Source organism: Balaenoptera ricei, chromosome 11, assembly GCF_028023285.1.
Source record: "Balaenoptera ricei isolate mBalRic1 chromosome 11, mBalRic1.hap2, whole genome shotgun sequence".
NCBI lineage: Eukaryota > Metazoa > Chordata > Mammalia > Artiodactyla > Balaenopteridae > Balaenoptera > Balaenoptera ricei.
The window spans coordinates 52,455,590-52,470,781 of NC_082649.1; the positions used below are offsets into that span (position 1 = coordinate 52,455,590).

At 39.7% G+C, this 15,192-nt stretch overlaps 1 protein-coding gene across 2 annotated transcripts in view; it reads right to left on the reverse strand.

Moving 5' to 3' along the window:
• The window catches only part of GADL1 (glutamate decarboxylase like 1), a 187,627-nt gene that overhangs the window by 115,562 nt on the left and 56,873 nt on the right, over nucleotides 1-15,192 (reverse strand). For both annotated transcript variants that reach the window (XM_059937567.1, XM_059937569.1), the window contains exons 9-11: nucleotides 13,198-13,314; nucleotides 7,425-7,489; nucleotides 7,069-7,150 (exon numbers count right to left, since the gene is read on the reverse strand). In XM_059937567.1, the coding sequence (XP_059793550.1) occupies nucleotides 7,069-7,150; nucleotides 7,425-7,489; nucleotides 13,198-13,314 (264 nt within the window). The remainder of the gene's footprint in view (nucleotides 1-7,068; nucleotides 7,151-7,424; nucleotides 7,490-13,197; nucleotides 13,315-15,192) is intronic.

Here is a 15,192-nt window from a genome sequence, read left to right on the forward strand (position 1 = left end):
CTAAGTAGTGGGAGTACAGCAATGAATAGACCCCTTCTGCTCTCCAGTAACTCACAGTCTACCATATAGATGATTCCAAGAACCAAGGGATAGGTTCTCTGCTGGGACTTGTGCCCATTTATGACATGATGGCAACTATCGACTGGAATCAGATAGTACAATCATGATCATGCAATAACACATCCCTCAGAGCTGCAGTTCACCAAGGAGTTAATATACTAGGTTATATGATGCATGGTTCTAAAACAAAGTACAAATCCCCTTGTTAAAATTAATGACAATTGCAATACGAACCCAGTAAATCCTAAAACCCAATTTATTGGTTTGTTCAGTGGAGAAAGATATGCTGGGTTTTGAACACAAGCAATTCTAACATTAATTATTATCTCTCTTTACCTCATGGGGAAGGAAAGCAGACACTATACCATGTGAAGTTTTTTTAATGTGATGCATATATATATATATATATATATATATATATATGCACAAATTTCTAAAAGCCTCATGAAAAAATTAACTTTTTTCATTATAATTAAAAAAAAAAAAACAGCAATTAAAAAGAAAATGGGCTATTTACCAACCACGAATTTGTTGAGCTCTGCCAGTGTTATGAAATTCTCAACCTCGCTGAAAAGCTGAAGAATTTTCTGAGCTCAGGCAAGAGTCTCCAAGATCTGGAGAATAATTTCGGCAGCCTCAAGCCGAGGAGACTGATGTCTCTCCTTCAAGTCAAATGTTTCTTTTTTTCTAATCAGTTTTTTTTTTTTTTATTTTTATTTATTTATTTATTTATGGCTGTGTTGGGTCTTCGTTTCTGTGCGAGGGCTTTCTCTAGTTGTGGCAAGCGGGGGCCACTCTTCATCGCGGTGCGCGGGCCTCTCACTATCGTGGCCTCTCTTGTTGCGGAGCACAGGCTCCAGACGCGCAGGCTCAGTAGCTGTGGCTCACGGGCCCAGTTGCTCCGCGGCATGTGGGATCCTCCCAGACCAGGGCTCGAACCCGTGTCCCCTGCACTGGCAGGCAGATTCCCAACCACTGCGCCACCCGGGAAGCCCTCTAATCAGTTTTAAACACTGACCTTCCCCCTTTTCTGTTCCATTAGCTAGGAGGCTGTCATTCCAAAGAAATGTATAATGTACGTGTGTAGGGGAAGTGTGAATGTTCTCTGGAATGGGAGAAAAGAAGTTTTTGATGATCAGATTGTTCAGTATTTTCAAGCCATCTAACGGCACTTCCATAGGAACTCCATGAAGAAAAATGAGAGCTGAAAAAGAAATCCTCACCAAAGCAGACACAGTCTGTCCTAGTTTCTCTGATAAGCCATGTTCTCTCCCTTTTTTATTTTCTTGCACATTTTTTTAATGGCATATAATAGTTGTCCTTTGCAATATCAATGATCATTCAGGATAAAAATTTAAGTGGGTCTGAGAGAGAACACATTTCTCAGGTGTGGTATCTCAGTGAAAAATTCCTGCCTTCTCTTGGGGAACCACACTGGGAGATGGTATTGAGTCCCCTTTTCCATTTTTTCTCCATGCATAGCAGTGCCAGGCCCACAGTATACCTTCAATGAGTGTATACTGAATGAACTCCCTGATCCTCTTCTTCCTGCTACTTCTTCTAAAGAAAAACTGGGACCATCCTGAGCCTCCTCTAGACTGAAGATGAAAGGGAAAGAATTGCAAGTCTATCTCCAAAGCCTCACATTTGAAACCTAAGTAGCCCAGAATTGCATGTCAGTACCTCCAGCTAAAGAAGATCCCTGAGTAGGAGGAGATACAGTACATCACTGGATAAAATGAGAAGGAAAATGGTTATGTGTCTGTAAGTATGGGTGTACAAATGTCTTGCCTGTCAAATCAACAAAGCTAAAAACCCTTGCTATTTTGACGTCAAAAGCTAACACACACACACACACACACACACACACACACACACACACACTCGCATACTCTGCTAGTGAGAAGGCAAGCAATTTTTTAGAAGGAAAATTAGGAAACAAGTATAAAAAAGCATCATGAAAGATGATCATGGCTCTTAAACTTCTAAGAATTTATTCTAAGGGAAAAATAAAGGATATGCCCAAAGATTTAGCCTCAAAGGTGGCAGCCACATCTATATTAGCCCAAAATCAAAACAATCTAGTTGGTCAGTGGTAAGGAGGTAGCCTAGTTAATTATCAAATATCAAAATGATAGAACACCATGCAGCTATGGAAAATGCATACAATGCATATTGACATGGAGCAATGTTCACAATTTTGTGAAACAGAAAAAGCATGCTAAAATCAAAATATGTTTTTATGTTAGATAAATACATATGTGTACATTTAAATATATAAATATGCCTAAGAAAATATGCATCTTCAGATATTTGTAAAGGGCATCTTTTTTCTTCATCCTTCTCCCTATCTGAATTTTCTGATTCTGGTCTATGATGTAGGTGAATTACTTCTGAAATAAACATATAAAAATGGACATAATAAAAAAAATCCTTAGTATCTACATAATTTTTCTAAGAAAAAAAATGTCCCTTTAATTATCTATAGCTGCTAGGTTAAACAGGAAGTCCTTGTGAGTTGATATTGGATGATGACGATAAATAGAAATAGAGAGGAATTATTTATTCTCAAAAAGTCATCTGATTAGCATTTTTCATGTTCTCATATATCTGTTAGATTTTTTTTTTAACTAAATAGTTCTTCCAGTAAACACTAAAAGTCAAAAAGCCAATACTGAGATTTTTCTCCATCTATGCATCTGATTCTTAGACTGCATTGCCTTTTATTTTAGATCAAAGCATCAAAATTGTCTTTGATCCAAAGCAACCATGTAGACCCAGCATTTACATCTGAAGTCAACCTATTTATAATCACAGATTTTTTTTAAATCCCTGATTTTGTTTTTACCCCTATCATGCAGAGTGTTAGTGATAGTATGACTTGGAGAGCAACAGCTCTTTGTTTTGGAAGCAGTCTTCTTTATGGATACAGGAAATTAAAAATGTGAACAAACGCCACCAGCTAGTCAAACAGGAAAACAGCATTGTGAATGCTGGGGCTTTGAAGGTACAATTAGGGAATTAGTTTTTCCCTTAACAGAAGTATGTTCACTAAGTAATTTGCTTTCTTTTAACTAGAGTTACCCGCTTCCATTAACTGGAGAAGTAAGCCCAAATAAAAATCACTATTCATCAATTGCCTGCTGGAGGCACACTCAAGCCTTGTGTTAGGACCAAGGCAATAAAGCTCATCAACTATCATTTTAATCATTGTTACCTCAGAGCTCTCAGAAGGAATAATTTGGGGTAGGGGAGAAAGTGGAAACTCCTAGTTATTGCTGATATGAAGGCAGATATTTCTGAGGATTTTAAATTTACTGAATCATTCATTTTTTCAGTGGATTTTTATTTTTTCCTCGTTCAGTGAGTACTTGCTAGGCACACAGGATACAGTGGTGAATATAATGACATGGTCCCTATCTATATATACAGCTTACATTCTAAGGGAGGGAACATTAATACATGAGAAATCATAATTACAAATTGTGATGAGCACTTTAGAGGAAGGGAACGGGCTCTGAGAAGGAATAATGGAGAGATGACAGTTACTTGGGTGAGTCAGGAAACTCTTCCTTAAGGAAGTGATACTCAAGCTTTGACACTAAGACAGAGTCACACTCCTCCTAATATGCTTCTCTCTATTTCATTAGCATCACCCTTTCCTGGTCCTCCTACTGTCTCCCTGGCCATTCCAACGCAGCTTTCTCTCTCACTGCTGGTTCCTCCTCTTCTAAACTCAGACTCTGAAGTTTTTCAGGCCTAAGATCTCCATCCTCTTCTCACTACAAAGTTCCTCCCAAGGCAAGCCATTCCACTCTATGACCTCAAGCATCATCTGCACTCAACAATCCCCTAATATATTTTTCCAGCCCAGAACCCTTTTCCTAGCTTTGGATCCATATGTCAACTGCCTACATGACACCTTCACTTGCATACCGCACAGGAGTCTCAAATTTAACATAGCCCATGCTAAATCAAGATATTTCCCTGTGGAATCTTCTCTTCCTTCAGCAATCTCCATCTCCCTACACAGGACCATTCACTCAGTTGCTGTATCACTACTCAGGGAGTCAACCATGATGCCTGCTTCCTCCTCATGTCCCATATATAACTGGGAATTCAGCCCGGTCTAGTTGACAGCTAAAATATATCTTGAATTTTATCACACTTTTTCCATACCCTACCATTATCTTGTCTGGATACTGCAAGTTTTTTCTCATCTTGTACCCATTTTTGCCCCTTTTCAATTCATTGTCTTAAATGAAACTCTTTTCTGATTACTCCTTGCTTTTAAAATTCTTCCATTGTTCTGAACATCGAATCATGAAAATGGTTTCTAAGACCCTGCATGATCCATCCACTGCCTAATCTTTTAGTCTCATCTCATGCTGGTCTTAGCATTACTCTCTGCGCTTCAGCAACGATGAACCTCTTTCAGTTCCTAAAATTTAAAAAAGGACCCTCCTTTCTTAAAGACTTTGCACATGCTGCTCCTTCCATCTGGAACTTCTCAGGTGTCCCTGCTTTGTAGTCTGAGTAACACACTGTTCTCTGTCTCAGATAAGAGTGCATTTGGCTTCAAGTAACAGATTACCCAGTAGAAGTAGTTTTAGCAATAAAGACACTTACCATACATATCACAAAAAGTCTGGAAGTGGGCACTTCCATACTTAGTGCAATATTTCAAAACTGTTACCCAAGACTATGCTCTGCCATTCTGTGCATGTTCACTTTTTAATTTAGGGTCATTGCCTTATGGCTACAAAGTGGCTGTCAGAGCTCCCTATATCATGGTCTGACACAACAATGTTTCTGCATTCATGGTAGAAAAGGGGGCAGAAAGCTCTCCTCTTGGGTATAGCACCTCTACCAGAAACTAAAAGCTTTGTTTCACATTTCTCCCTCATCATAGTGGCCATATCTGTGTCATATGGTGACTCTTAGCTGCAAGGGGGGGCTCGTTAGATGAGCATCAGGAGAGAGAAGGAAGGAGGTCGGGACGGCTGGTGAATATATAATCAACAGTGTCCAACACGGTCTTCGGAGCACTTACCAAAATAGTAATCAAACAATTCAATATGCACACTTTGTTCACTGTCTCCTCTGTGAGATTATAAGCACTTTGACTATGGGGAACGTGTCTATTTCTAAGCCCAGCATCAGTACTGCGCCCAGCCTATGTAGGAGTCAGTTGGCAGTGGTAGAATGAATGAAAGTACGAAAGAAAACAACAGAGGCAGAAAATAGCTACAAAAGGGACAGAAAACTGCTGACACAGAACTTAAGCCGATGGTCATATCTCATACCTCATGGTTCAATTCTGCATCCCAGGTAATTTGAAAAGAGTCTTTCATCAAAAAAAGGCAACTTTTGAAAGTGCTCCATTCTTTGCATCATGAATGCAATTTTCCTAATCTGTTAATTCCTGCCATGTGAGTAGACATGGGTGCTATAGTTTGCATTGAGATCCAGGAATGAATTCTTCAAAAAAATTATTTTAACCACTGTTATATAGTGTTAGATGATCCAGAAAATTTTAAATTGCCTCAAGGACATGAATGTAAATCAATTCTTAGCTAAATCACTCCAAATATCATTCAACAAGAAAAATTTATAAAAGCTAGAAAGTTATTTAAAAGAATAGTCATAAAATTTGGGGTCTAAATTTTCCACTCCTGAGAGCATCACACTAACTGATAAGGATGTCATTCAGATTATCTGATTAGGGAGAAAGCAGATGTAAAATGCCTGGCACATAAAGGATGCTTGGCATGCTTTTGTTCTTATATCTAGACCACAGGAAAACCTGGGTTTACTCCTAACTCTTTCATGTCCTATATATGTAACTGTGGGCAAGCTGAATATGTTCTTTGGTTCATAAATGATACAGTAATCTTTAACCACCTTTCAGTTATAACATGAAGTCACTCTACTATTGAAAAACTTAAATGAATAAAAGTTAAGTGGCATTGAATGCAGTCCATAGTAGCCAACCTAATAAAACATGAAGGAATAGATTCATATTCCCAAGAGTCTCTCTATCTACAGATGCAGAATCTGTTCATAGTTTCTGACGGACATCCTGTTTGGTCATCTCAAAACACAAAGGGCACCAACATGCAAATATCACAAAATTTTTTTAAAGAAAGTTGTAACCATCCACACATACGAGACTAGATTTCAGGTTTTAAATATGGTTGTCATTTGAAATAAAATTCCTCAAAAAGAGAAAATGACTTTAGCATTGGCAAAGGGAGTCCCCTAAGAAAAAAATGTAAACAGATGGCTGAGAAAGATCACCCACATGCTGCACACAGATCTTGAGGAGGCATTTCTAAGAATGAAGTGGCACTTCCCAGCCTGGGCCACGTCCCACAAGGATCCTTATTTAACCCAGAGAAAGCATAGAGTTTCTACCTCTAACCAAGAGGAACTTCAGCCTGCTTGCCTCACAGCAATCCAGACTAGTTTCCAGCTCTCCCCAGTGCTCCAACAGAAGCTAAGTACCGACCACGTGAGACAGGCAATCCCCTAATAAATCAGGGTTTGATGATCAGCCCTGAACCAACATCTTCCCATATAAAGGGGCTGTTAAGCCCCAGCTAAGCATATTAAGCATTCAATTTAATGTATGACACACATCTGCTCTCCTTTCTCAGGGAGAAGTTTCAAGATAATCTAAACCCCAGACTTAAGGGGAAAAAATATCTTGGCAATGTTTAAAACTGAGTTTAAAAATATAATCCAAATGAGGGCGAGAGAGACCATTTTGCTGTAAGTAATGAGATTATATAATACCTAAATCAAATACACAACATTACCTGAGCAGAAGCACTTGTTTCTTTTATCTGGGTCTATTCAACTTTCCTTTTGATTCCATCAACATTTACCAAAGACCGTCATCTACCTCTGGCCCAAGGTATAAAATACAAGCAAAAATGGGTCCTCTGCAAATATGGTAATCTACCCCCATCCATGCCTGATGAAGGCCATAAGAGGAAAACTCACAGATTTGTCTTTTACAAGGAAAGCACAGCACTGAATCCCAGCCATCAGCATCTTGTGTGGATTCCATGCCACAGAATCAGCCCTGTTACGTCAAACAAAGACAAAAACAGGGTAGGGAGGGGGAGACTCAATTAGTTTCTACTGGTGGGAAGAATGCTGGTACATTCAGTATTCACGTCCAAGTTAGTGCTCCAAAGGATTCCTTGTGTGAGCGGTTTAAGGAGTTTGGGATTTTTTTAAACCAAAACAATTTCTTAGTTTTTTGCCTGTTTTCAAAAGGTCACTTAATTGGGCAAAGGCCAAAGAGAGTCCCTTGCCTAAATAAAAGGCCCTGTGACTGGGGAAACTACATTTACCTGTGGATGCCGTGCAGAAGCTTGCGGTGCTTCCTTGACATCAAGGCTGAGCCACCCCAGGAAGCCTGTTGAGATATTTATATAACCAAAATGATGTTATTTCTATGGTACTTGTTTACCAGCCAGTTGTCATTTGATGCTTTAAGTCGATGTTAACCAATGTGGACTCTAGGAAATTTTGATCACTGGCTCTACTCAGGTGATCAGAACCTCAAAACAATTGATGGTCCCCCACTGATGCTTAGGAGTTAAATTCCCACACTATAAAGAAATTGGTATAGTATTCATTGAGTTTCCTGTGGACAAACAGAAGTGTAAAAGACACAGTTCATATCCTCTCAAATCTTAGAATTTAAAATAGACAATAGCCCTTCAGTGTTGACATTCTACCATACACGATGTACAAGTGCTGATCATGAGACATGGGTTCAGGAAAGGAAATCCCATAGTCAATAAGTCTGGAGGAGAGGGAGGAAGAATCAATGTGAGAAATAAGAAAGTCAGTTTGGTACTTGAAATCGAGCGGACTTCTTGTGAGGGAATATGAGGGGACCAGCATGGGAGATGTTGAAAGCTCTCCACGCTTATTTAAACTGCACAACGTTGCACTGAGAACAGAGTTATCATCATGTCAATTTTTTAATAGAAAAACTAAGGTTTGGAGGTTATAAATTTTCCAAGGTCTCATAGGTAATAAAAATCAGGTCTGAGAGACAAAAGCCCATTCTTTACACTAACATCATATCTTAGGGAAGGTGACCAACTGGCCCGATGGTAGAACTCAGCATGGAGAATTGAGGTAGGAGCGGGGTTCCCTAGCAGAATTTTAAAAGGCAACCCCAATGAACATGCACCCCAATGTTCATTGCAGCGCTATTTACAATAGCCAAGACATGGAAGAAACCTAAATACCCATTGACAGATGAATGGATAAAGAAGATGTGGTTCATATATATTGGGTTGGCCAAAAAGTTCGAACTTTTGGGCCAACACAATACAATGGAATATTAGCCATAAAAAAGAATGAAATAATGCCATTTGCAGCAACATGGATGGACCTAGAGATGATCATACTAAGTGAAGTAAGTCAGACAGAGAAGGACAAATATCATATGATACCATTTAATATGTGGAATCCAAAAAAAAAATGATACAAATGAACTTACATATCAAAACAGAAAGAGACTCACAGACATAGAAGACAAACTTATTGTTACCAAAGGAGAAAGGAGGGGAAGGATAAATTAGGATGTTGAGATTAGCAGATACACACTACTATATATAAAACAGGTAAGTGACAAGGACCTATTGTATAGCACAGGAAATCATACTCAATATTTTGTAATAACTTATAATGGAAAAGAATCTGAAAAGAATATATATATAATATGTATGTATAACTGAATCACTTTGCTGTACACCTGAAACTAACACAACATTGTAAATCAACTACATTGCAATTTAAAAAAAGATCTTTCCAAAAACTTTATGTCCCAAACTTTGACCTTGAGCATTCTAATATGACTATAGTGAGTATAATAATTTAATTCAAGAAATATTTATTACATATCTAAATAGACTGACACTGATATAAGTGCTAGAAACACAACAGTAAATAAAACACTGAAATAATAACTCCAAAAAAAAGGTAAGGAAGAGCCCAATATCATGCAGAAAGAAATGGCAAGATTGTGTGCACCATGGATGTGAAGGAGGAAGTAAGTGAGAGGTCTCCACGATCCTCAGAGTATTAAAAAGCTGAGCCCAATGGTGGACAATAAAGAGTGGCCTTAAGAACAGCTCTCCACTTCAGGGCTGGGCCCAGGGGCAAGTGAGCGAGTCACCCAGGGTGCACCCTTAAGCTCACTCGCAGAGTTGGGCTCTTGCATGGCCTTGGGAGTGAATGCCTCCTTAAATTTTCAAATACCAAACTGACTTTCTTATTTCTCGCATTGATTCTTCCTCCCTCCCCTCCAGACTTACTGACAATGGGATTTCCTTTCCTCTCCTTATTCTCAGCTCTCCTCTCCTTTGCTCATAATACTTACCTGTCCAATGAACCCTAGGAACCTCACTTGCCTCACCTTAGTTCCAGCCCTGTTTCCTGGGACTAGACTCTCCAGTGACCCCATAGGGTTCCCAAAGGTTTGTGGGCCGAAGGTGGTGTGCAGGCGAGTTCCAAAGATGCCCAGATAAAGGACTGATGATCAGGATTGTCAGTCAAGTGCCCTTGCTGCTGCCCTCTCTGTCCCACCGGAGTTCATGACGGACCATGTGTGACCAAAGCTGAGCTATGGAGGCAGCTGCCCTCAGCCTCTGGGAAAACGTGATCTGAACCTGCTAACTGAGGCTCCCCAGACCTGGGGTTTGAGAACTTGACCCTCAGGAACATGAAGATGACTTACATATTAGGTTCTTTTATTTCTCTTACATCCCTAAACTCTAAGTTGCCTGCTTTTCTCAATCTTTTTAACCCCCAACCGCATTGAGAACCTACCAGTGGCAACTAGGGGAAGGATTAATCAGTAAAGCTCAGCCACGCCCATTCACTCTCACCCTTTCCACCTGCCCACTCACACACCTGCCCTCCCTGGTGCCTCCTGCACTGGCCTCTGCCTCTTCTTCCTCCTCAAAAAGCAGACAAATATTCTGCCAATCTTAGTGAGCTGGACTGAAGTTTTAAAATCACATGAACTCTTTCAAGGCATTAGTTCACTGGTTTACAGGGTGGTAGGCAGCGTTAGAAGCAGCTCGTTCATAAATGTATTCCTCAAAAGAGCTGAAAGGGGAAAAACGACGCACCTGATGCCAGTGCCCTACTTGTACTGGCTTCACTCCACAACCCCCTCACTCCAGAGCTCGCAACAACATCGAACCAATGGATGTCATTATTGAGCTATGAGCCAGACACCATGAGTACCATTTTACTACGTTTTTCTCTTCAAGTAATTAGTTAATAATTTAATTGTACAGCCAATCTTGAAAGGGAAGTGGAAGCAGGGTGGAATGTAGAGATGGCAGCCCCTAAAGCCCATGATTTTAAATACAGCGTTTGTCACCTCCCCCGGGACTTGGGATGGAGTGTGGGTGAGACACCGTAGGAAGTGTTGCTGGGAGGGTGAGGTTTTGCAGTGGCCGCAGTCTCTGCTTCAGAGAAGAGCTGGATCAGCCCTGAAATCCTGGTCTCAGGCAGAGGCTGGGATAACATTGACTCTCGCAGATACAGAATAGTCCTGGAGGCAAAATATTCTAACACAACTGAAGTTTTTCTTATTCTGTTGTTTAAAAATACATTGTAACTAACCAAATTGCAGGCACTATCAGATGTAAGAGTACCATTTTTTTGTGGATTGCTAAGAAAAAGAAAAATGACATCAACATACCAATTAGGTATATTAAAAATGTAAACAAAATATGTGTATCTTAGAAATAATAAGATATGGTATATATGCCAGGCAACCTGGTTTTATGGAAAACGCAGAAGACCAAGCAATTCTAATTACATTTTTAAAAAGAAAGCAAGTAAATGCCAGTTTTTAATATTTTAAAGGATCTTTAAAATACCCTTTAGAAAATTTCAGGACTTCCCTGGTGGCGCAGTGGTTAAGAATCCGCCTGTCAATGTAGGGGAGAAGGGTTCGAGCCCTAGTCCAGGAAGATCCCACATGCCACAGAGTAACTAAGCCCGTGTTCCACAACTACTGAGCATGCACTCTAGAGCCCCCGTGCCACAACTACTGAGGCTGCGTGCCACAACTACTGAAGCCCATGCGCCTAGAGCCCGTGCTCTGTGACAAGAGAAGCCACCGCAACGAGAAGCCCACGCACCACAAGGAAGAGTAGCCCCTGCCCACCGCAACTAGAGAAAGCCGGTGTGCAGCAATGAAGACCCAATGCAATGAAGACCCAAAAAAAAAAAAAAAAAAAAAAAAAAAATTCAAACAGGCCAAAGTAATCACTGTAATTTTACTAACTTTTTATCTGTAAAATTAATAAACTACCCTTGGTATATGAAGTTTCTTCAAGAGAAGTTATATGCTCCTGCATAAAATTTTATCAATAGAATGATGTCTGCAATATTAGAGGATGAGTGAGTACTGTCTCAATGTTAGAGCTAATTTCTTTAATAAGTCATATAATCAGTTGTCAGATTTAATCTAATACTACAGACATTCAACTTGAAGCTTATTATATGCAAATAGAACAATTTGCGTGGCTTAAATATTCCCTCATAAAAGTGTTTTCTTCAAAAATTCAACCTTTGATTTTTAGAAAATCTAGAGAGGTTTTCATTCACATCTTATAAATCACAATTCTTTCTAAGCCCCATAAATCTCTTAATATCATTCCCAATTTGGAAACTGCTGTAGTTACTCTGTTTTACATAAACCATATAATCCATATTTGATGTTTCTTTTATGAGAGTAGAATTTTTAAGTATAACTGCTCAGATATTTGATTTTGCCCCTATTTCCACAGTCACAAAAGTACTCACTTCATATTATCTTTCAGGACATACTGTATTATTATGCTTCTAAGTCTATAAAAATCAATAAGATATAAGTTGAAATGTGAACAGATACAGATACTATAATCCCATTTAAAGAAGTCACAAATAATCTACCTGATGTATTGCCATTGGCTTACTAATCAAGCCTATCACTCTAGTGAGCTTTATATTACTACTTCTGCTTTTACCAAATATTAGCATACTTTTACTGAAAGCTTTGAGTTGCTGAAAAATTCTTTCGATATTATATCATAGAAACTTTACCTTGAAAGCATAAAATCATACAAACTATAAAATTATGTGCAGGCATATCCCCCAAATAAATGCTCAGTTACCTAATGTTCAGTGAGTCAAAAATATTGTCCTTTCTTTTTCTGATAAGGAGGACACGAACCACTCACTTACTGGAGGAAAGTTCCTCTCAACTGCAGGTTCAACAGTTCTTTCTACTGGCTTGAATCAAACTAATTAACTGCTGTTTTCACACACACACAAAGAAAACCAAAACGCTCAACAAGCATTCATAACCGGCTGAATTCAACTTTCTAACCCTAAATAAGTAGAATTTTAAGAGTTACTGTTAATTTAGGACAACAATTATTATGAACAACCCCAGGACTTACAAAACTAATTAGAAAAAAAAAAAAAAAGGCCAACCCTTTAAGTTAGAAAATTAGCCCTTTAAGTTAGAAAATTGTGAAGAATATAAGTTATCCCAATCCCTCTCCAATAGTTATCTATGATAGATCCAGATAAAACCTGTTTTAATTATGGCATGCAATGAAGTCATGCAGCCTTTTGCATTTTCCAGCTGATTGGAAGCACAGAATGTTAGAGCTAGAAGATCCTTTATTGACCACGTCAGTCATTTCCCTCTTTACAAATGAAACCAAAACCCAAACAGCTGGGGTCACAATGGAGAGGAGGCAGATTCGAATCCAAAACCAGCCTCTTGACTGCACAGTAGGAAATGTGTCCCCCACACCGTGTTGCCTCAGTGACAGTAGATCCAAGGGACCAAAGAAATGATTCAGGACAGAAGAGGAAATCTGGAAAACTAAGACAAAATGCGCATCAATGCGGGATCTTCTTCTTTATTACCTAACAGGAAACAACACATTTATTTCCCCTAATTAGAAATATACATTTAAATACAACTAGCTGGGGACCTCACATTTAGTTACTGAGAATACGAAAAACTTCCCACCAAAGCTGCAAAAAGGCTAGAAAGTTTAACAGATATGCACACCCAGATGAACTTACATCCACGTGGAGCCAGAGGCCATGCCTCTCGCAGATGTCCGCTATCTCATCCAGAGGATCGAAGGCCCCCAATACCGTGGTACCAGATGTGGCACAGACAAGGAATGGAGCTGCGCCCTGTGAGAAGGACCCACATGTGAGAATTATAAGAATCATCATCGTCACCATTAAATCTGTGTTACAGTAGGTTGGTAAACACAAGGGTTATACACCCAGACATTTATCTGGTTTCTTTGGAGATAAACATTCATTGAGTGAGTGTTGTTTACACTTCTCCATCACATGGCCTCTAGTCACTATAAATAGGTTAAAGAAACAGAAAATGCCATGGCAATAGTATCCTTTGTCCCAACTCCACATGCATCCTTATTCTCTTTACTCTCATTTTCTTTATTAGTCTTTTCTGTTCTCTAGCTTTTCCGGATAGAAGTGAATAAACTCAACCTCCACAGCAAACTGGCATCCTGTGTGACTCCTAACTCCTTCCCAGGGAGACTCATCGGGGCCTCCCTAGCACCTCCAAAATAAGAAGGAACAGGACTAGAAGACAAACAGCCAGCTGCAGGGGCAGGCCATGCAGGCCTGTCTGCTTGTCACCTGGTGAAGTAAGTGCAGCTACAAGGCAAGGGATGTAATCAGGTACGAATTTGGCGTCAGAGGGGATACGGTAACCTCATTGGGATACACTCCCCCAAACGGGTGCTGCCACAGAGAAAGTCATTAGAATGTGCTGGAAAAGAGAACCTGCGTCTTTCTGCCATAATTTTCCCTCCTCATCCAGTCCATGGCTGCATCTTGCGGAGAGAGCAGGTACCCATGAGAAATGGGAGGAAAGGGAGAATGTGGGAACAAGTGCAGAGATGAATGGTAATTCCAGTCGAGCGAGCCAGGCACCCTGGTCTCATGAGGGATTTTATGGCAGCCATGTAGAAGAGCGTACACGAGGTTGTTTCCAGATAGATCCATCCTCCCAACGTGTTGGCAGAGGTGTGTTGCTCTCTTTGGAAGTGCCATGAGGGGAAAATTTGCAGACAAAGGTGGGGGTCAGGAGAGCAAGTAGAATCCTGATTCTAGAGCACAAGAAGTCAGTGTGACAAGAATACTTACTTGCAGAGAAAGAGTCAAAGTCATTTTAGGATGGAGTCATTTTTCCCTCAGTTTTATCGTGAAATACACTTGTTCTTGTAACATATTTTTATGTCCCATTTAATGTCAGGGGTGTTCGGCTTGAACCAGATTCATTCCAATTTAGCTGATCTTTGACAGAAAGAAGTTATTTCTCGATGGAAAGCAGGGCAGAGCAAGGACGCTTGGTCCACATCTCTAGGCTGAGATGCATAGGAATCAAAGTGATGGTACACAATGGATCCATCTGCCATGTGGGGAGACGGCTGTGACACATGGAATACAGTCCACCAAGCCTCCTAGAGCAGGGCCAGTAGGTGACAGAGCCCCTGGGACCATAGGCTTTGGGACTTCTTTCCTGTAATCAACTACCAACAGATGATGTCTTTATCATGACCATGACCTAAATGAAATGTGACCAGATTTACATCAATCAGGAAAAGCAATAGAAAAAGTAATTTACTAAAACCACTGAAGGTGTCTTTAATGGTTGGGCTTTCCTTATAAAGTCTATGACATCCTGACAATTGTGAGGAAAATATCTATGCTAGCTATTACAGACCATTAATGAGTTTTCCTCACCTTTTTAATCTAGCTATAAATATAAGTCCCAGAAATTCAACTTTCATAATCTGGATTTAACCTTCCAGGTTTTTTTTTCCCTTTCTCATATCTCACACTATTAATGAGAAAAGTCAGTGGAAACAGTATTGATTGTGTGTTGCCAATGAGTTGTATTCTCTAAGAAAGTTTGTCATTTCAAATACTCATACACAAAAATACTTCCAATTATTCAGTGTTTACACTAGTTTTATCTTTTTATAAGCACTTTAGAACTTCTGATGCTTCTGTGGTTTTTACCATCTTTGT